The following is a 23,031-nucleotide window of genomic DNA, read 5'->3' on the forward strand; positions in this document are numbered from 1 at the left end:
AGCATGTCGGTTAAGGCGCGGAGAGTGGTAAAATATTAATTGATTTAACAAATAAATATTGAGTTTATTATATTCTATTTAAAACATTATTTTAACTAATATTTTTAATTCAGTTGGCGGTAACTCCAGCAGCACTGGCAAGCCCGCCAAATACGCGTTAGCAAGAATAACGGTCGCGTCTTCAAGTTGAGGAAGATTTTCGTCTGTTTCTGACATCACTAGCGAGGAAACAAAGCTCTCACTAAGGTATGGGGATATAAATATGTGGGCATATGAATTCGTTTAAATTTTAGCTTTGTTAGCTCCTTTACACTTGACCGTTTTGACTGGGATATATGACATTACAGCGTCGTAAATTAATAGAGGCTTGGGGCAAAAATACTCCCGAAATAAATAAAATTGGCCCCGTTTAATGTTAAGTGACTTGGATTTGTTCGAAAATAGTTCCAAACAGTATACACTAAGCAAAAAAGCTAGTAAACTTCCATTCTGAACATCAAAGATTTACCTGACAATAGCTCTTTGTTCAAGTGAGCACTATTGATTTATTCTTTTCTGTAATTGATCCAGCAGGATTAAATCATACATGATGAAATTACAGTACAAATGAAACACTACCGCTGTTAAATATTACACATGCATCTACAAAAGGGGAAATCTGTTAAATAAACATTCCTGAAATGCTGATAAAACATTTTTTAAAAAAACAGTGAGATAAGGCTAAAACCTTCTCATTTCAGCAGCTCTGACTCACCTCAAACACACATCCTCCCATCAGTGTGGGCTGTGTTTAGTAAACTCTTAATTACAGTCACCTAATTACAGTGTGTTCTTTAGACTGTAAACTCACTGCTCTTATTAGTGTGTACATCACGAACTGAACTCTTTAAGTCTCTAAAAACTCTCACTTCCTGTGTGCATGACATGAGCTCAGTATGAGCAGATGGAATGAAGAAAAATGTGCTCTAAGTGGATGAACCTTGTCAAACCTGTCAAAAGCCACCCCCCAAAAATCAATTTTATTTTGCATATTTTTCCTCAGAATGTTTTTATGAACACTTCCCACCAAAGTTCTTATTAAAAAAATGTGTTCAGAAGTTTTACTTTTGAGTTTTGTCATTCTGGTTTCTTGTCAATTCTCAATGATTATCATTACATTTTTTATTATTAAAAAAAATACAGTAAAATAATAGTATAAATTATTTTACTTCAGAGGTAACACACACATTACACACTTTGTAATTAAAATGATTTATCGTAACTGATGCGGGCCTAACACTAAGCCCTGAGGCATACCGCATTGTGCCTGGGGATAATTAAGGAAGTAAAATTTGGCAACACACTTTCTTCCTACATTTCAAGAGCTGCTCATAGCCCTTATTTCATAATTGATGAACTTGTTATTAAACTGAACTGCATCAACACTGAACTGACTTGAGCTGAAGAATGACAGCTGCTTTAGAGCACAATTTGAATTTGTCTCGTTTTTGATGAATTTTGCATCACTGATTCTGTTATTTTCCTGATTATTGCTGTAAAGCTGCTTTGAAACAATCTGTATTGTATAAGGCACTATAAATTAAGGTAACGTGACATATTATTTAAACCTTTTTTCCACATTACAGTAACAAGAATGAGATTTTCATACATTCTAACAATGACAATTTATTTATTTATGCTTTTGATTTTGGGGAGAAAGATGACCTGGACATGTTCCTGACAGGTTTCATGAGATTCACCCAGATTGAACCAAATCCAACTGACAATCATGTCAGATTATTAGAAAACAGACAAAAGAGGTCAAAACACAGTCAGTAAACCCTTGAAAGACAGCAGAACGGCCACAAGATAAGCTCTGACTGTCCACTGAAGGTACACAAATCACCCCGCCCCAAAAATAAAAACATCAAATAGTGCTCCATAATATATTAGTCACAATCTGTCAGTCCTTCGATTAGAGAGGTGTATTTCAGACACACACACACACACTTATAAAACATCTGAAATTGTCCGAGCAGAAGCACTCATTGTGGCTGGAGTAATTTTGTGTCTCTCAAATAAAAACATCTATACATTCACGAGGATGCTGCCCTCATATCTTGGGTCTCCATCCCTTGATGAACTGCATGATTTTTTTGACCTGTAGTTTAGTGAGGTTAAAGTCCTCCGACAGGATTTCCTCTGTCAGCTGAGTGAAAATAGAGCCATCAATCCTCTCTCGGCTGAACAGACCAATCACGTCGTCTGAAAGGCCGATAAACCTCAGACTGGACGAAACCTCCTCCACCGAGAGCCAGCAGAGCTCCGCTGGGGGTCGCCATGAAGACCCAGCCCCGCCCTCGGCCCCCCTCGTCATGGCGACTGATCCGGAGGCGGGGTCCACAGTGACCGTGTCCTCTTCTGAATTCTTGACTGGTCTGGGCGGAGGCTCGGGACTGCATTCTGAAGCTCCCTGATTGGTTTGAGGCTCCTTGGGGGTGGAGCTAATGAGGTCGGGTATTAGAGTGGGAGAGTTCCTACCAGTGGTGAGCCAGTCAGAGGAGGCGTGGGTGTGTCCCGGATTGGCAAAGGGGTTTAGGGCACCGAATGGTGCGAAGCGGTTCTGCGCCACCGGCCGTGGTCTGGGGCAGGTGGAGTAGTTCTTTTGGGCGGAGTCAGTGCTGAGTAGAGGTGTATTGAGGATGTTGGAGGTGTAGGACCCACCTCCTCGAGGGTGGGACCAACAGGCCTGAGCGGGCTGGGTGGGATCAGGGCTTACGCAGGGGTCAGAAGTCACACAGTCGGCCCAGGCGCATGGGTAACAGTACAGAGAGTAAGAGTCCGGCGATGGAGAGCTGCTGCCGCTACGAGGAGCAGAACTGATAGAGAGAGAGAAAAGAAGAAATCACCAAAAAAAAGTACAAAAGTCTAATCCAAATAGATTTATAAAATAAAAAAAATAAAATTATTTATGAAAAAATAAATAGAAAAGTTGCGAAATAGGCCCACAGACTAAAGCCCCATTTGGACAGGACAAGTTTTCTAAACAATGTTTGAGTTCTTATCACTCGACGTCTGTGATTTCATGTACCGATTCAGACAGGACTAACATCTCCGTGTTTATTACAGATGTGGGAGTGTGTGTTTTCTACTGTAGATGTGGGTGTAACAGAAGGTCATCTGCTGTGCTTGTAAAGTATATGTCTTTTAATTTATTATTCGTTGATATAATTTGAAAGAAAGCAAATGAATGATCATGTTGTGACCAAAACATTTGCCTATCCTCAGTAAAGCAGTAGTTTTCTATCTCACATTTGATTATTTGTTGTCTTTTTGCACCATCTTATAAATAAATGCAAAAATAATATTGTTTTTGTTCCTTAGGATTTTGTTTAGAAGTATTTGATATAGTTAGGATCAATTATCAGTGCTTCCGAAGGGGAAATATTTCCTCAAAATTACTAAAAGAATTATTAATGGAATAATTAACGTCCTCTTGATTCCCATTCCTACTTATTTCCAATCAATAAGTACTTACAATTGCTCTATTGGGTACACAATACTCCTAATAATTCCTTTCAAGAAAAGACGGCGGCCACACCTTTGCGGCAGCTATTTTTGGCATCCAAGACCAAATCATATCTACTTGAATGAGGCAATCCTGGAATTTCAAAACTGCTTGCCACACTCACATTTCAGTAACATATTTCAAATCAGCAACAAAATCTGACATGAACTGTCCCATAAATGTTATATTTTTATGCTTAAATATCATTAAAAAAATATATATTTCAGAGTAAACAAGTAGACTATTTCTATGGCAACAGCTGCAGTCACACAATGTCTTTATTTAGAAGGCGGGGACTTGTTCTGCCAAATTTTACATTGCACTTTCTATCACTCATAATAAGTGCACTGTCTTGGTATATCTTAAATCTTTGAATAAGTTCATTTTTCTGTGCATGTGATTTTTTACCTCTCTTGCAGTCCAGAGGAATAAAATGAGAGGTTTGGGTTGAGCGTCTGTGTGGCTGGAGTTTTAGGGAAGCGGGAGGGGACTGGAGGGCTGGGGGCGGGGCCTTTAGCACAGCGGGGCGGAACAGGAGGAGCATTTAAAAAACGACACTCCTCTTTCACCTAGAGAGACAGAAGAAATGCAAAAGAACTATTACTAGATCACACTAGAGTGTGTGACATCTCCTATATTACAAAGTCTTGCTATTGTCTTCCTCACAACTCAAGTAAATGTCACATTCTGTGCAGAAGAAAGTAAAACACCATTTTCTCATGTCATTAACACTGAACCTGAACATACTGAAAACTGAACAATGAATATTAAACACAGAATATGGAAATGTATCACGGAATAATAAATACTAAACCATGAGTATTAAACTGAAAACAGGCAAAACTCATACATTAAAAGAATATGATACTGTGAATTCAAACTATGATCACTAAAACAGATGTAATATTAAGTATCAGTTTATCTCGGGCAGTCAATCAAATTAATTACATGATATGCTGATGATTAATTAATCAAATGATTGCATATAAGATATTAAGATAATTCAAATACATAATTGTGGCTGATGTGTAAATTATTGAACAGAAAAAAAAAGTGTTCTTATAAGTCGATATATTGTTTGTTTTATGGAAACTGTTAATGATTTTAATATTATTTTAACTGTATTTTAATAATCAAAAAGGTGCTCCTGAATCTATTTAAATCTGATATCCACAAAACTTCCATTCAGAGATCAATTATGTGCGTATTTAATAACTGTAAATGATGTACAGTACAATATGATCAAACAAATGATATTAAAAAAGATTTAGACATTTTCTACAAGTGTTTATTTTTTCATTACAGTTGATATGGAAATACTGTCTTAATGATCATTTTAATATCTTTAATCACTGTCCAAATTTCCTCTTCTGGGAGGAACAACTCTGGGACTCAGGGATACAGTTCACTTCCCTCCACAAATACACCAGGGACAGTGTGTGTGTGTGTGTGTGTGTGTGTGTGTGTGTGTGTGTGTGTGTGTGTGTGTGTGTTTTGGAAGCTAAATTACAGGCCAGAACTGAAGCCTCTATGTGTGGGAGAAAGAGAGAGAGGAAAAGCAAAAGGCTGTAATTTCAGTCAACAGTGTCAAAAAGACTTTAATTCTGGCTCTACATCCTGATGAGACGGGATGTTCTCTGACTGTAAAATGTCAGCAATTTTATCAGAAAGAATTGCTACATTACCACCTGCATTATTAGTATTATCAAGTGTTCAAAATATTCAAGTAGCTCCTCATATTAACATTATATAAAATATATTGTCTGAGATGATGTGTGATTATGTTTGTGTGGTGTGTGTTGTGTGTGTATGCCTGTGTTCCGGTAAACGCATGCTCATTATTCAGTCTTTAAAAGCAATAGTATCAATAATTTAGTCTAGGGCAGTAGTGCTGTGTGATACTGTATATAATGCACATGCGTGTGGGACCGTGGCAAAAAGAACTGAGGAAGACAAGTATTCTCATGACAATAAAGAGGGTTACTGAACTACAGTACAGCTGAGCTCGGGGTCAGAAGCACAATAACACTAGGAAAATGTCTAAAAGAAGAAACTCTCATGAAAATGGTCAAGAACATGTCCAGATTATTTCAGCTCAAAATCAATAGAAACAAAGAGGGACTTCTATTTATATATTTTATTATACAATATTATGAATTATTATTATTATACTTCTTTTTTAATATAATATTTTTTATATTTACACATAATATTTACATTATACTTACAGAAAATTAAGCCTATTTTAGAACCATTAAAATATTTTTGAAGTGGCATTATTTTCCATAACAAATACATACATTTCCCTAAAATTATCATTATAATGCAAAACAAAATCTCATTAACATTATTGAAATGCCATATACTGTGTGTGTGTATATATATTGATATACACACCAAAAATTTAATTAAATATTGAATATATATTGAACCAAAAATTGATGCACCTCATGACGGAAATAAATGTTGTGACGTCATTTCTATCAAGAGGTGCATCAATTTTTGGTCAAGATCGTGTATTGACAATGCAAGAGGTGAGCACTCTGTAAAGTCTCCTCCAGCACATCCCAAAAACTTACAATGAAGTTAAGGTCAGTGCCAATTCATGTGTGAAAATGATTATTCCTGCTCCCTCCCAACAATTCTTTCACAATTTGAGCCTGATGAATCGTGACATTGTCATCCCATGGCCATGATGTGTCTTCCTACATGGTTGTTGAAGAAATGAAAAGCTATACACTCCATCAGTTACGGTTAGAAGAACTGTTTCCAAACATATAACATGCTAGAAACATAATAACCACTGCAATAATGATCCAATCATAGACTCTTAAGCATTTGCCTATTAAAATCCAAACAGCGACTTGTGTATATATATATATATATATGCAGTGTAGTGTGTAAGTAAGCCATTTGAAGGTGTGAACACCGTGACACTATCAAAACATTGATTTGTTTGTTTCTCGACCAGCCCAACACAGCAAAAAAAATAAAATAAATTGTAATGAGAATCACCATTGAAAATAATGAGAAAAAAAATGAGAATTGGGGTGGAAAACATGCTTAATTATCATGAAAATAATGTAATATAATGAAAAAGTAATGGTCCTAAAAATAGGTTTCACTTTCTTAATGCAAAATATATATTTTTCTTTCATTTTAGGGCTAAAATACGGCCCAGATATTAGGGCTGCACGATTATGACAAAAATCATAATTGTCGATTATTCCCTTGAAATTGTAATTGCGATTATTAATTACGATTATCTCAATTACATTGAATGATGTTTTGAATAGCTTTATACCATTGTTTGAAGCAACTGCATGCCATATTTTTATGTAAAAATAAAAAACAAGCTGGAAGCTGATTTTTTTTATTGCTTTTCTATAGCATTAAGCCTCAAATGTCAACTATATATTAGTTTGGTTTGTTCTTTAAATAAAAAAAGTAAACATATGCATGTAATAATAATAGGGGCTTTTGCACCATGTTGTTCTAGGAACTTAGTTATAAGAACTGGTGGTTCCCTGAGAACTAATGTTCCCCTAGGGCCGTTTTCCTGGTTGCATTTGCACCGCCAGTAGGAACTCTGACGTAAACTGCGCTTGTTGTTGTGACTTTCATTTTGACGGCGTGGTGGACTTTTATTTTGATGGCACTGAGAACAGCTCAGCCAGAGCCTAAGCACACAGTGCTCGCATTCTCCGTCTTCATAAGTTTACAATCTGTTTAACAATCCTGTCTAATACATGATTAGATAGAACTGTTATCCAAAGAAAGCAGACAGTATATGAAAAAGTATTAGCGTTTGCCATGTGGTTAATGCCCAATGTCGCTAGCTGAGCAGAAATACATAATCATGTTTCGCTTGGTCCGCTCAAAGTCGCGCTGGATTTTCTTCTTAGCGTAAGGTTGAGAGGTCCATCTATCACCGTTTTCCATGTTTGTAGAGTAAGTTCGTGGAGTAAATATATAGGCTGTGTACACGGCTTTTTAAAAAAAATGGCGGGTGCTGGTGTTTCGCGTTCGTTCGACCAATCAGCATACACTTATGTCACTGGTAGTTCCTTTTATGCTGGGTTAGACCTTTTACACGCTGAAGTGGTTGCGATTCGCCTCTCACAACGTAGCATGCTCGAAACACACCTCTTAAGAACGGAGACCATGTAAATGGATATTTTGTGATGTAATCGCGCCTTTGAACGATTTCGAAATTGTGGCATCTGTAAACGTAATCGCGATTAGAAATTCGATTAATTGTGCAGCCCTACCAGATATGTTTTTATGAAAAAATAATATGAGGCAAAAACAGAATTTTAATTGAAAATCTGTGGCAAACAACTGCTTACAGCTTCTGATTTGGGTGGAACTGGGGGTGGAGTCGATACTCTTGATACTCTTCCTGCTTCCATCTGCACCATGGAGACATGGGCGGAACCCACCGTTCCATCCAATGACGTGGTTGTGGAGTGAAAGGATATGAGGTTATGCTCTGCCTTCATTGCGCTCTCAGATGTCACCCCAAAGCTTCCAGAACTCTGATTGGTCCAGAGCTCCTCATATGGAATCTCCTGTGTCTCAGTCGACCAATCAGGTGTGACATATTCTCGTTCCTCTCCATCGCCGTCACTAGAGGGCAGCGTGTGTGAGTCGACCAGCGAGTCTCTGCAGCCATGTGAGATTGTGTGCGTGACCGCTCCGCCTCCGTACACGCACAGAGACAGTCTCTGCAGGGACGTCCCCAACTCGTCACGCCCGTAGCCTTGAACGCACACCCGAATTCGTCGCGGACTGAGACACTCCTCGGAGAAGTCCGTCTTGACTTCACGCACGGCACGTGAGTAATCATCTGGGTCGAAGCTCTCTTGGCAACGCAGCGCACACTGTAGTACCACCTGCTGGTAGGAAGCGTCCGCGCGCAAAAGCCCCTCTGGCAGAGTGAAGCGCGGCATGTCCGTTAACAACAGGAAGTGCGATGGCGTCACTTCCTCTTTACGTAGTATGCAGCAAAGAACGACAGTTTTGCTGATGATGCTGAGGAGTTTATATCGATGACCCTCGCGGATCGCATGGAGGTCGTACGGGTTGCGAGGAGGTCGCGTGGGCACGGATACGTTCACAGGTAACCGCACGCGCTCAATGATGCTGCGCACAGTGTGTTCGCCTCCCTGCATCTGCAGCTCCTGCGGCGAGCGTGTGCAGAACCGCCCGCGACACTGGAACGGCAAACTGACGCTCTCATTGGTCCGATGGTTCATACATATCAAACAAGGCATCTTTGTGCGGGCGGGACGTCCCAAAGCTCCGCCTGCTTTGCCCAGTCGCCGTAGCAGCGTCGTCAGGCGGGATTTCTCGCGAGTCGATTGGACGCAGAGCAGTTCTGCTTGGCCCATGAGAGTCAATTCATCTCCCGCCTGCAGAGAGAAATTATACAACTCACTATCCTCCGTAAACTCCCCAGAAACCACCTACAGAAAGAGAAAGAGAGAGACAAACGGATTAGAATTTAATGCAAAAAAACAATGACTGATGTCGTAAAGTACGAACCTCATTTGTCAAGCTACAAACTACCCATAATTTACAGCAGTTAAACTAGTCAAGCCTAAAATTAGTTACTTACACTAGAAGCTACTAACAAAATGCTAACTAAATTGAAGCCATTTAAGGGGACAATATCTTTTAAAATATCGTCGCTGTGGGGTGAAAACCTCCAAAAACGCTACTTTTCAAGAAATGGAAAAAACAAAGTTGTCAAAGTTGAATATTGTGGCTTTATGTATAGTCAGACACTTGCATGTGTCATTATATAACTAACATATTACCAAAATCAAGCTTCAAATGGAGTTACGAGGTTTTTGTCCAGCGAATTTCTGAGAATTTTGGAAATACGTGTTTTGTTCGTCATTAGAACGGCCGCATCTGAGGTTTCACATTACATTTTCACCAACTTACAGGTTATAAAGTTTACTGTAGCTATGCGGTCAATCAGTTTTTTTCTGTCACTTTGGCCAAAATTTCATGTTATTAAAAACAAAGCTGCACCACACAGACTATTTAAGACTATGACTCGACAACAAATGCTAGACTTAGACACTCTTCTCTGCTCCTCAAATACAATAAAACATAAGCCTTTATATAAATAGTGTTTCTTGAGTAAAGAAAACGCTGTACTTATTCAAACAAACAGTTCTTTATTTACCCTTGCACCGCAAACAAGCAGAAAAGGTCCAAACTACATGTCGCACTTCATTCAGTTAGAGGCTGGGTGGAGTTATGAGGTTTGACTGACAGTTTTAGGAGCCAATGGAGTTACAAGGTTTAGTCACAAGCTCTTTTTAATATTTTTCATTGGTTAAGTTTTTGCAAAACCCACAGAAAGACGTGAAGGCTGACTAATAATAATAATTTATGAAAACAAATAAAAATGACAAAATATGGAGATGCAAGGTTTCGATGATATGTAACTGTGATAGTATATAATTTATAATTTTTTCTGACTCAAATCTTGGCTCAAAAACATTAAATACACATTGAATGAATCAGTGAGTCATTTCTTTTGAACTGATTTATTTAACGTGAAACTGTCTAAACAATCTGAATTATACATTTAATTAGACTTTACAATGAAAAGTCAATTATAAAGCAGTGTGCGTAATACAATGTGAAGTGGTTTGCCATGTTAAATCACTATTTGTTGGACAATGTACTACACAACTACTAAAGTGACACTATTTTGAAAACTGTTGAGCTACTGAATACATTTGCAGTGTTATTTTAATATACTATTATAGTATTTATTAATATTTTGAATGAGTTTTTATTTTTATATTTTCTGTTTTCATTTTAATTTTAGTTTGTAATTAATAAAAGTTACTGACAGATTGATGTGAGGTTTTGCTGAGATGCTGTCATTACCTTAACACTAAACGTGATGGGCTCCATGACAAACACGCGATCAGGAAAGATTCCTGCAATTTCCTCCACGCTTCCAAAATACTGAACCGGCTCACGAACATCCCGATCCTGATCCAACAACTTAAACTTTCCTGGGGACAGAGCGAAAAGAGTGAAAGACAGAAACAAAGAAATAGTTTTACAAAATTTTCCCCAGGAAGTGAGCTAAATCGAACTGCCCTTTGATGACATCCTGGAAGATAAAAATAAGTTCATACAGTTTTTATTTTAAAAAATGCAAAAGGATTCTTTTAGAGTATGGAGTTTAGTCTGTCAAGATTATAATTCGCATTCGCTTTATAAAATAAACAACACAAGTCTATGGTATGTCCTCATTTAAGTGTGTGTGTGTGATCGTATAGGTCATTTTCACACACACAGATAAAGCGTCAGAGAGCGTATCTCTCTTTGTCTTTCTGTCTCCTGGCAACAGCTTTTATTTCTGCAGTTCTATACGACACTCAGAGCTGAAAGGGTTTCTTTCTCTTCTGAACTTTCACTTTTCTTTTCTGTTCTGGATGCATTTGTACAAAATAAATCTCTTCTATTAAAGCCACTAAAATTACTGTTGAAAAACACCTTCAACCAATCACACCAAGCGTAAATTTAAATACACCAATCACATTTCATTAGCGCACACACTTTTACATAGCAATCTAAAGAGATTTCTTGTGTATTAAAGGGTTAGTTCACCCAAAAATGAAAATAATGTCATTAATTACTCACCGTCATGTCGTTCCACACCCGTAAGACCTTCGTTTATCTTCAGAACACAAATTAAGATATTTTTTATTAAATCTGATGGCTCCGTGAGGCCTGCATTCACAGCAATGACATTTCCTCTCTCAAGATCCATAAAGGTACTAAAAACATATTTAAAACAGTTCATGTGAGTTCAGGTTCTACCTTAATATTATAAAGCGACAAGAATACTTTTTGTGTGCCAAAAAAACGAAATAACGACTTTTCAACAATATAGTGATGGGCCGATTTCAAAACACTGCTTCAGAGCTTTATGAATCGAATCAGTGACTCGGATCTCCTATCAAACGGCTAAACTGCTGAAATCACGTGACTTTGGCACTCCGAGTCACTGATTCGATTCGTAAAGCTCCGAAGCAGTGTTTTGAAATCGCTCATCACTATATTGTTGAAAAGTCCTTATTTTGTTTTTTTGGCCCTCAAAAATATTCTCGTTGCTTTATAATATTAAGGTAGAACCTGAACTCACATGAACTGTTTTAAATATGTTTTTAGTACCTTTATGGATCTTGAGAGAGGAAATGTCATTGCTGGCTATGCAGGCCTCACTGAGCCATCTGATTTGATCAAAATATCTTAATTTTTGTTTCCGAAGATGAATGAAGGTCTTACGGGTGTGGAACGACATGACGGTGAGTAATAAATGACATTATTTTCATTTTTGGGTGAACTAACCCTGCAGAGTTTGTGCTACAGACATGAATGATTCCTCAAATCATGTGTCTTGTTGAGGAGAGATGTGCTGTTACCTTAATTTACCTATTTTCAACTGACAAGACTGAAAAAAATACAATTAATGACAAAACACTGGATTTACAAATCTATAGGATGTATATGGACCTAAATATCATAGAGACTTGGAAGCGGGTTTCACCTAGAAACACCCCAGCAACCATTTTGCAACTTTCAAAAAACACTCAAAACACCTTAGCCACGTTGCCAGGGTGTTGGCAACCACTCACATCACTCTTGCGTCATGGTTGTGAGTTCTGATTGGTCAAGCACCTCTCATAGTTTCTTCTTTATTAATAGTCTAATTCTAACACAACACCTAAAATACAGCTTTCAGAAGTAAGTAAATCAAGAATCTTTTGTTTTTATAAATAATTTTTCCTTTTGAGAAGGCACTTTCCTTTAAGAGGGCAATCTGCAGAAGTTTGACCCCAGATGTATAGAAATACACATGCACAAATTTTAGTTTTTGTATAGAGTGCAAAACTGGTTCGCAAAGTATTTTTTGTTCATTTTCTTCATAGAGTGTAAACAAAATATGTTTATTGTAATAGGTTTATGTTATTATTAAAAATCAATTTCTCTATGCAGAAAATGAATGAGATTATTATTCCCAGTCCCTACAGTAGCTAAGTCAGAAACACACACAAATACAGGTGCGAGCAGCAATTATCGGGGTTCAAGCGCTTTAAGGACTTCAAGCACATGCATAAAAAGGTATTATGTTTTATTTAACGAGCATGTAACCACTTAGACCATTTACAGCCAATACATGCAATTTACCATAGGAAATTTATGGTTCATAAAGCTTATTGAGGTTGAGCCAAAAATCTAGGACTAGTTTGCCAAAGTTGGTTTTTGAAATAATGTCCAATATTTAACAAAAGATTCGGTGGACAGCGGCAGTCCTAGAGGCAAAGTTGCTCAGAATGAGGAGTGCTACTATGTGGAACGAATGTCGTGGGTGTGCGCGAAAAATCGTGTGATACACGATCCTTTATGCAAGTGAAAAACGCGGTGGCCGATATCTTTCGAATTTCTCACAGGCCTCTAGGGCCGTGAGTCAAACAGGCCCAGCAAGTTTTATTCCGATTGGCCTCCGTTAACCTTATCTGATAGCTGCTCAAACTTCAGTGGCCAATGGCGGACATGTTTTTTGAGATGTGTCAATGTCCTCATAGACAGTCATGACTTACGGTTTGATCACTTTTAGGGAAGAATGCTGATCCTTGGAAATTTTAACAACTACAATAGGGTTTCAGCACTACGCGCTTGAACCCCTAAATATAATGTGTTTATATTCTGCAGATCTTCCGTTTTGAGAGACATCAATAACAACCCTCTTATGTATCAAATCTAAAATATCAACATGGTCTCATCTTCTGCATCTCTCAGCTGTGTAAAAATCATCCTTCTGTAATTCCATCTTCCCTATTAGCACTTTATCTGTCTATCTGAGAGACGTTAGACCCAGCCACCGAGACACAAATGACCTCATCCATCCCTCTCAGCATCTTACTGCCTCCGGAAACCCCAACAGATGATCTCATTGGTCACCTGACCTAATGGTGCGGGTGGCGGGTATATTAGGTAACGGCCGTCCCATGAGAGGAAGTCCAGCGCAGTAATGTCTGCGATTCCGGAAGCTCAGTAAAACGGGCTCCTCCGCGGCTCTCATGGGAATGACGTCAGGATGAGGTAATGATGAGTTTGACTTTATGAATGAGAGCGCTAACCAAAGTCAGGGTTTTAAAAATTTGCCCCTGCTGGTGGATGCTGTAACTACACCATTCTGTGGGCAAAAAGCATCTTTCTCCATTGACAGCCATTCATAAGCAGTCGTGTATTCTGATGAAATCATTTTTTTCCTCAAGTTATAAACATTGCAGTTATTTAATTACATTGCTATGTCATATACATACATACATATATATATACATATATATAGAGAGAGAGAGATGGATAGATAGATAGATAGATAGATAGATATAAAGAGAGAGGTGGTTTGAATAATTAATAAAAATTAATATTAATGATTTAATATTATTTGTTTTAAAATATTAAACACATTTATGTGTATATATATGTGTGTGTGTGTGTGTGTGTGTGAAAAACTTTATTAATAACATTATATCGAATTACTTCATAAAAGAATTTAGACTTCTTTGTTACAATCTTAGGATGGTTAAATAACATACATTTTTGGCTTTATTCTCTAGAGAGAAAACAAATCATAATCTTCATAATATAATTTATTTTTTCTTTATTGTTGTTCCTGTATCACCTGAACACTTTGCCCATATTGTATGAAAACACTCACTGCAATAAAACACTGTGAATTGAATTGAGACTGACTGTGTGTGAGAGAGCAGCGACTGACTCTGTGTGTAATTCAGAACATCTAAGTGACCATGTGTGAAGTTAAGTGCTTGAATACAACAATCAATATGCTGTTAACAACCAATCATCTCCCTTTCTCTGTCTCTCTCTCTTTCTCTCTGGCCTGAGTGTTTTTAATAGCTTGTACACTCTCAGTGGATAATAATGAAATCAGTTTTGTGTGCTGAAATATTCCTGCTGTTTGCTTTCAATGATTATTTGCTTAAAACTCAACTTTTATGAACTAGATTTTGGATGAAAATGTGCGGTGCATTTTCACCACAATGCAAGGATGTTGCTACAGTTAGTTAGTTTGAACTTTATTGTCCACCAATGTGGATATTCTCCTTTGGCTTCTCATTAAAACACAATTATACACAATACACAAGTTATACACAATACATAAAGTAAAAGTTATTCTCAAAAAGAGCTGCTTATAAGTCACTTTGTACATAAGTCACTTTGAAAAGTTATAGCACACAACAACAAACTAATTTGAAATATCATTCACGTCCATAGAACTAGCAAAAGTAATGCTTGCCTCAGAGTGTCAGTACACCTGTTGACACAGTCCAGTGTGTGTGTTATATGGTACCTTGATACTGTAGTGGGATGTCTATTTTAGGTCCGATCACGTAATGACCTTCCTCCAGGCTGTGGGCAGTGACGGTGGTCCACTGTCTGCAGGAGTGAAGCAAAATCACATCCTCCTCCGACAGACCCTCTACATTCTCACCTGTACATACACAAAAATGCACAACTGATATGATTATTCATCATTAACAGGTTCAGCACTGATGCAAAAAAGACATTTATATTGGCTAGGCTGATTAATTGGCCAATACTTGGCTTTTTCAAGATGATCAGCATCGGTGATGCTTGGCTGACTCTACATTAACTCAAATTAAATAAATTAATAACAAAACAAACAACTTCTATAAGTAAATCAAACTTTACCAAGATGTATAGTTGAGCAAATCTCAAATACTTGATTGTTATATATCGTTGAAAAACGTAAATTATAAAAAGGATATGACATCCAAAGTATGTAAGGTAGTACAACTAGATCTCTTTTATTGAATCCAAAAGGTTTTAGTTATATTTTGCTACATATAACACCATGTCCTAACCAGACGCGACGCGATAAGATTCCAGTGACGAGCAATTTGACTGTCCACACTAGATGCAACGCGACAATGAGAAGCGATAAAATCAATCAAAAACCACAGCCAATCAGAAGAGAGTGTGGGCGGGCTCTCTCTGCAAGAGCACAGCAGACACAATGAAATGGGCAAGTACATAGTAAAATTCATAAATATTACACCATTTAAACATTATTTAAAGTACATACGGAGTGACTGAACCAATCTTTGTCATAGAATACACTTGTTTGTTCGCATTGAGTTGACAGTTTGAACGTTCTTGTGGCCATTTATTTATTTTCAAGATCTGAGGTGAATTGGCCAGTGTTGTTTTCATTACAGCTAAAAAGCTGGGAACACAGAATGATATTCAAACTCACATTAGACGCTTTTAACATTTAAATAAAGCACATAAACAGTACCTAATATATTATCATTGCCATACTTTGTGTCATTGTTCCAGCTGCAACATCGCAGAGAAATGGAAACTGTTTCTAAAACAGAATCGTCGCATGTCGCCGTCGCGGCTGGTTAGGACAAAAACTCTGATTAACATGGAAAAGATACCTTTTATCGCATGTTGTGGCGTTGCGTCTGGTTAGGACAGGGTGTAAAGTTATTTTAAAGATTTTGAAGTGTCAAAAGGTCATTCGGTTTAACCGTCCAAAGGCCAATACAGCCATTTCATTTGTGATTAAAATATCTTAAAATGTAATAAATGTGTATATATTTTTATTCTGGCATGATTTTATAACATCATATATATACGTGTAGAAGTCGTTGCTTTGTTATGAGAAATCTGGAAAAATGAATTTCATTTGATGTCATTCGGAGTAACCAATATAAAGGGACCATTTTGGATCAAGTCATGTGGTCAATATCATGTGACAGGATGTGACATCATTCAGACACTTGCAAAGGACCACATGGTTGTGAAGCAAAGTAACTAACTCCAGATAGTTAGGAGAGAGTTTTCACTTGCTCATACGCATGTCCTGAAACATCAGGTCATTTGGTACAACCGCTATAAAACAAGGAAAATGTTGTAATATTTAAAAAATTTGTACTAAATATAAATTTTTTGAATGTCCTTTTGCTAGCTAGCTAGATATCAGCACTGTTTTGAAAATATTGTCATTCAGTATAACCAAAAGTGTCATTCAGTAAAACCGAAATTTTGGTTAAACCGAATGACTTTTTGGTGACAAATTTTGTCCATCTTGTAAAAAATGACAAAAGCAGTGTTAATTGATTATAAAAACCACATAATCTCACTGTTAACACTTAATAAAACTTCAAAATTAATTATATCTCCATTATGTTATTTTTACACTTTTAAAAACCTTATTCGTCAATGACCCATATACAGCATTTATCAATTGCTTGTATCATTGTAAAATGTAAATATCACTGAAAAAATGGTAACCTAAAAATCATTAGCCTGGTTTTATTCAAGTCAAAATATTATTTAACGTTGCTGAATCAACCTAATTGCATTAATTTACACCAACAAAATTAAAATGTATGGGTTAAATTAAGTGTAAGGCATTAAGATACTATAAACACTAACATCATGTTTTTCTGTAAAGCTGCTATGAAACAATGTGTATTGTGAAAAGCATTATACAAATAAATTCGACTTGACATTATTCTTTACACACACCCATAAAGGTTGACCAGGAATTGTAAATCACAAAGCACATAACGCACAAAAGCTACAAAACTACAAATCCGGATGCATCTGTCCTTGAAACAGATACAATTTGTCGCTTTAAAACACACACACAGCCAAAGAGACAGTCAGTCTCACACACAAACACACACACATAAGAGCTCAACCACAAACATCAAATGAGTTCTTTGAACTTCCTCACATGGGGTTTATTGGAGAGAACTGAGGTCAGCTATCAGACACAAACAACATCACCTCACAAACATCAGGCGGATCTCTCCGCTGAAGAATGGATGAATGGGTAGAGAGAGAGAGAGGTGAACTGTATTGATCTGGTATTAAATGCATTCTTCATTGAGATGAGTCTCAAACAGATGCTTTACACAGGGAACGAGTCCAACACAACACAGACACATTCTCTGCAGATTGTCTGTTGTGTATAATTACTGCTGTCTGTGCTGATACAGTGAGATCCTCCTACACACAAACACATCACAGCAGCATCTAATCAAGCAGATGATCTGAAGGTTTAAAATTAACATTACAGTCAACAGGAACAAGACAGATAATAAAAAAACATTATTAAATCTGTTATCACTCTACCATATTTATGGGCTGCATCCGAAAACCCCTACTATATAGTAGGTGAAAAACCGTACGTGACAAAATAAGTATGTCCAAATTCACAGTACTTATATTTTGTACTTACAGGCAAAAAGTACCCGGATGACCTACTACTTTCGGCGCCATCCTGAAGTGTGCATTTGATGGACACTTTACTATCCCATGAGGCCATGGGAGAGAATTTGTGAATGGCAGTGAAGCGACGCAACTGAAGTTGGTAGGTCACATGATAATGACAACATGGTGAATGAAGTACGTCCAGATTATATTCATACTACACACATATAGAACATACTTTTTTAACAGTTGCAAAGTAATTACTTATTCAAAATAAGACCCTATTCAAGATAGTATGCGATTTCGGATGCAGCCATACTGTATAACATATTAGTGTATTTATTGCACTTTAAAGGCCTGTTCACACCAAGGACGATAACTATAGCCATAAAATTTTAATAATCATTCTAATTCTAAAGGTGCAGAACATTAGCGAAATTTTGGCACATTTTTGTCTGCAAAAAAGCTCCACTGTGCATCGTCAATGCTGTAGCGATGTATAAAGCAGAGCTCATAAAGCAGATTCTGTTGGTTTACGCAGTGAACTGAACCTGAACATGAGTGAAAACCTGCATGGGGAACTTCGTATTGGCGAATTTCACAATCACGCAGATACCTATTAAAATGACTGGATTTTGCCCACGAAATCTTCTGAGCAACGGTCATTGTAGTCCTGCGTAGCCAGACCTTCAGACTGACGGTGTAGTGGCGAATTGGGTCCCCCCTGAAATCAGGTCTCCATTAGGACCCCACACGATCCCATTGGTTCAAATTGCTTTTAATAGGTACTCTCTTTATTGCCTGATCACATTTCCTACAAAATCATGTTATGATACATATTGTTTCAACTACGCTATAATGATCATTGATGTCTGTATTAGTTAGCTTATGTACTAGCACAGCATACAGATACCCAATTAGCCTGATAGCTTAGTTTATACACGAATTTGCACATTTATTTACAATCATCTTCAATGTATGTTAAATTAAGTGTTAAATGTCCAAATATTTCAGTGATAAATAAAACAAATTAATGATGTTCAATTATAATAGGCTATTATAAGTATTTTTTATTAATTAACAGTTAATCGAGTGTGAGAAATTACATTCAATTGGTTTTATAATGCACTATTTTGTTTTCTTACGCATTATATATAGTGAGCTATATGCGTATTTTAAATTATTTTCATTCGTATATACTTAGGATAATCATTAACTGACAGTTTGGGGAGACCAGATTTCGAGGGAGGACCTGATTTGTCATGACAACGGCAGAAGGACTGGACTCCATAGCAGCTTTCATTGGCCAAGGACCGCCCAGAGGCTATCTGACTGACATGTAAAACAACCAATAACAGTTAGTTTTGTTCTGCATCATGTTTAGGGGCGTGAAAATGTAACGTTGATGTCCCTACAATAACAGACCGTGTGCAAAACTCTTGGATGTATTTTAAAGATTCTATGCTGTGAAGTTTACTTCACATACTTTTGAAATCTAGCATTTAGTTGATCATGATAAGCGCTCGTTGGCACAGTTGTAAACATGACAGTGTTCTTTTTCCATGAGGGGGTTTGGCTTCATGGCATCTTTTGAGACATACGTCTCCCGGACATCCTGTTCAACCAATTCAACCAATCAGATGACTATTTCAAAAATCCTGAAGTGTTTCCAGTTATGTATGCCATACGCATCAAACGTTTAGTCAGCGGTCCATGGTCGTGACATCTGAAGCTGAGACTATGGTCATTGTGACTCCACCCTAATAAAATAGTGAAGACCACATCACAACTATAACGATAACGACAAAGAGTAACACTATCATTGAAATCTCTTTTTTCCAACTGATGAACTATACAAACATTGTCAGCCATTCAGAATCCATCTAATTTTAAAAAGCTGGAGAATTCTGATTCTGACTATAAATCGACAGACGATATAGCTGCATAAACAGAAAGCAGGAGTTCTTAACTCTGGCCCTCAAGCAGTTTTTAGCTCCAACCCTGATCAAACTCACCTGCCTATAACTTTCTAGTAATCCTGAAGATATTGATTAGCTTGTTCAGGTGGGTTTGATTAGGTTTGGAGCTAAACTCACTAATATAGTTATAGTTATCAGTCTCGGGGTGAACAGACATAAGTATTTATGCGGTACATGCACATAAAATAAACAAAAAGTAATAATCCATTACAGTCGTGCCAGTGGAGCTTAATCAGGGTAGAAAAGTCTTGAATGTAAAAGTCTTGCCCCTGAATTGTCTTAGGTTCAGTCTTCAGCTGGTAGGCGAAATGGAAAATTAAGTTCTGGACTGTTTGCTTGTGTTAAAAGGAACCTTTTTCAGCAAGGTTTATTTCTAAGAATGTCCAAATCTTTACAGAAGAGCTGCTGTGTCAAGTGACACCATTTTATGTTTAAAGGGTTAATTCACCCAAAACAGAAATTCTTTCAGGTATAGTAAATGATGTCAGAATATGCATTTCTGGGTGCAAAATATTTCTTTAAATACTCTCACCAGAGAATATGGAGTTTAACTAATGCAAACACAAAATGTCTGTGAAACTTGTGTAAAAGGTGTGTAAAGAACATGTTGTCACATATCATATCATGACTAATATCAGCCAAAAATGCAGTAATTGATCATTATTTTAGTTCCAATCCAGAAGCTTTTCCCCACCACAGAGAGTCAAACTTTCACACACTCACACGGGAATGTGTCAACAATGATGGGAGTTTAATTCTGTTCTTCAGTTGTGATTGTTGAGTAAATGTTGGAGTTTCTCCTGCAGGAGGTTGTTTAGTATTCAACACACACTACAGCGCATTACAACATTAACATATGAAAAGAGCTGCAGCTCTTTAACACACAACACACACTCTGTCACCTTTAGCCAAAAGACAAATCAACTACACACTTCACTGAGGATTCTTTCTGTGTTACAAACATTCACACAACGTTTCATGCGATAAAAATTGAGATTTTATAAGCGTTTGTGAAACTATCTCGGGTGTTTCCAGAATTAATTTGCATAATCAGAGCAAAAAGTTCATTAATATACAAGCGAAATGTCATGTTTCTTATTCCGCTAACTTTGATTCGGCAACAAGCTGAAGAGTCTTGACGCGATGCGGCGCAACAACGTCAAACAAACTCTCGCGCTCGGAGCGCAGCTTCGCTGATTATGTGCTTGATCTAGTCAGTTTATAACAACATTCAATAACTCTGGTGCTTTCTTACCGTGGCTCAGCCGCACGAGTGTCGGTAAGCGGAATTTGCTCACGATCACGTCCAACGGCAGCGACACGGAGCTCCACGAGAGTCCGGTAATGCTCGCGGATAGTTTCTCCATCTTTCATCCGTCACCATCATCATCATCACGCGCATCACGGGGACGGGACGGAACCGGTGTCAGGGACGCATCGCGCCATGATGAAGAGAAACGCGTGAGAGAAACTCCGAAGTGATGTGATCTAAACCGGACTCACCGAGGCGCGCGACACCCGCCCTCCTCCTCCTCCTCACGCACCCGCGCGCACCGGAACACCGGACTGCTCTCACACCGGTACTGGAGATTCATACCACCTCAAAACGCAAACGGGTCGCTCTGTATTTTTTATGAAAGACGAACAACTTTTTAGATTTTGTAAAGTACAACATTTGCGTGATTATTAATTAAAATACCCTAATTTGTCCAAGTTAAAGACCGTGGGAAGCTTGATTCAGTATGCCAATTATACAATGACTTTTTGAGGGGTGGGGGTCTTGACCTCATAGCATTTGCGTCAATGACTAATTATTTACAGCATACATCTGGTTCTCATTCCTAAATGTAGGCCTATATGATTAGTATGTAACCTAAAACGTTATTTTTTCTCTGATATTACATCTCAATATGTATGGTAACATGGGGGGAAGATGCCCCCCTGAAGAACAATGTGGATTTACTTTTACATTGTAACATATTAAGATGTAAGTTTAGCATGTGCGGGATGATGATGCATCAGCTAGTGTGTTATTATAGAAAATAAATATAAGCATTTGCTAATTTAGTTGCTATAGCACAAAATATAAAATATTAAAAGAAGGGTAAGATGGCCCCGTTTAAAATTTTATTTTGACAGTTTAGTCGAATAATCGAATAACCAATGACAGATAAAGCAGAATCCCAGTAAAAGAGATTTATCTGAAAGGTAAAATTTTTCTGTGACTTATCTTCAATTAAAATATGGGCAATTAAATATGTCATAATAGAAACACTGTGAAATCAAATTGAATGATTTCACTCAATGGGTTTTAATGAAAATGAAGATATCTGAAACGTACATCTAATTCATGGAAATATCAAATAATAACCTCATTAATTACAATAAGTATTAAATTTAAAAAATACACAAGTAACAACATGCACTTGGTGCATTCTGTGCCAAATCTGGGTGGCTCATCTTACCCCAAGGGTCTAATTTTATCTTTTTATTTCAAAATAAAAACTATAACTTTTACTCCACAAATCTAAAAGCATTAATGTGTCCACAAATCCCTCCTTAACAAATAGACACAACATTTTTTGATATTCAACATAATGCGATGTCATAGATCACGATTTTCCAGAGACACAAAATTAGATCAATTAACCTCAAAACTGTTTTGCCAGACTAAATCGCACAAATGTTGATATTCAGATGAATTTACCAAATTAAAAATAGCGTAGGCATTCAACAAAAGTGCTGAGATGAGATTTTGTGCCATTTATGGCCTAACTCTAACCCTTTTTAATTCTATGGTTTTACGTATCAGGACATAATAAAAAATCATCTGGTCTTTGGCAGGTCTTAAAATTAGGTAAATACAACCTCAGATGAACAACAACACATGACATACTATACCATATCATGGTTTATTTAACAAAACTAGGCCAAAATGGAGAAGCCATGTGTGACAAACTAAGTACGCCCTTACTGCTTCCATAGGAATGAAGAGGGTAAGTAGCAGTCAGGCGCTGCTAATCAAATGCCTCATCAGCAAGCATGACCTACTCTATAAAAGCAGAAGTTTTGTCAGTTTGAGTGTCTGGAGCCTTTGGGTGTGTGTTAACACAATGCCAAGGAGGAAAGACCTCAGCAATGATCTTAGAGAAGCAATTGTTGCTGCCAATTAATCTAGGAAGG

The 23,031-nt window shown here is 37.3% G+C and overlaps 1 protein-coding gene across 1 annotated transcript; it reads right to left on the reverse strand.

Annotated features, from left to right (window-relative positions):
* Positions 1-519: 519 nt before the first annotated feature.
* On the reverse strand, positions 520-21,538 carry gareml (GRB2 associated, regulator of MAPK1-like). The gene is made up of 6 exons (XM_051874703.1): positions 21,104-21,538; positions 14,970-15,110; positions 10,463-10,593; positions 7,897-9,015; positions 3,956-4,116; positions 520-2,858 (listed from the first exon to the last, which is right to left on the reverse strand). The coding sequence occupies exons 1-6, from the start codon at positions 21,213-21,215 to the stop codon at positions 2,093-2,095; spliced, it is 2,430 nt and encodes an 809-aa protein (XP_051730663.1). The 5' UTR covers positions 21,216-21,538; the 3' UTR covers positions 520-2,092.
* Between the last annotated feature and the right edge of the window lie 1,493 nt (positions 21,539-23,031).

This window comes from Ctenopharyngodon idella, chromosome 20 (genome assembly GCF_019924925.1).
Source record: "Ctenopharyngodon idella isolate HZGC_01 chromosome 20, HZGC01, whole genome shotgun sequence".
Classification (NCBI taxonomy): domain Eukaryota; kingdom Metazoa; phylum Chordata; class Actinopteri; order Cypriniformes; family Xenocyprididae; genus Ctenopharyngodon; species Ctenopharyngodon idella.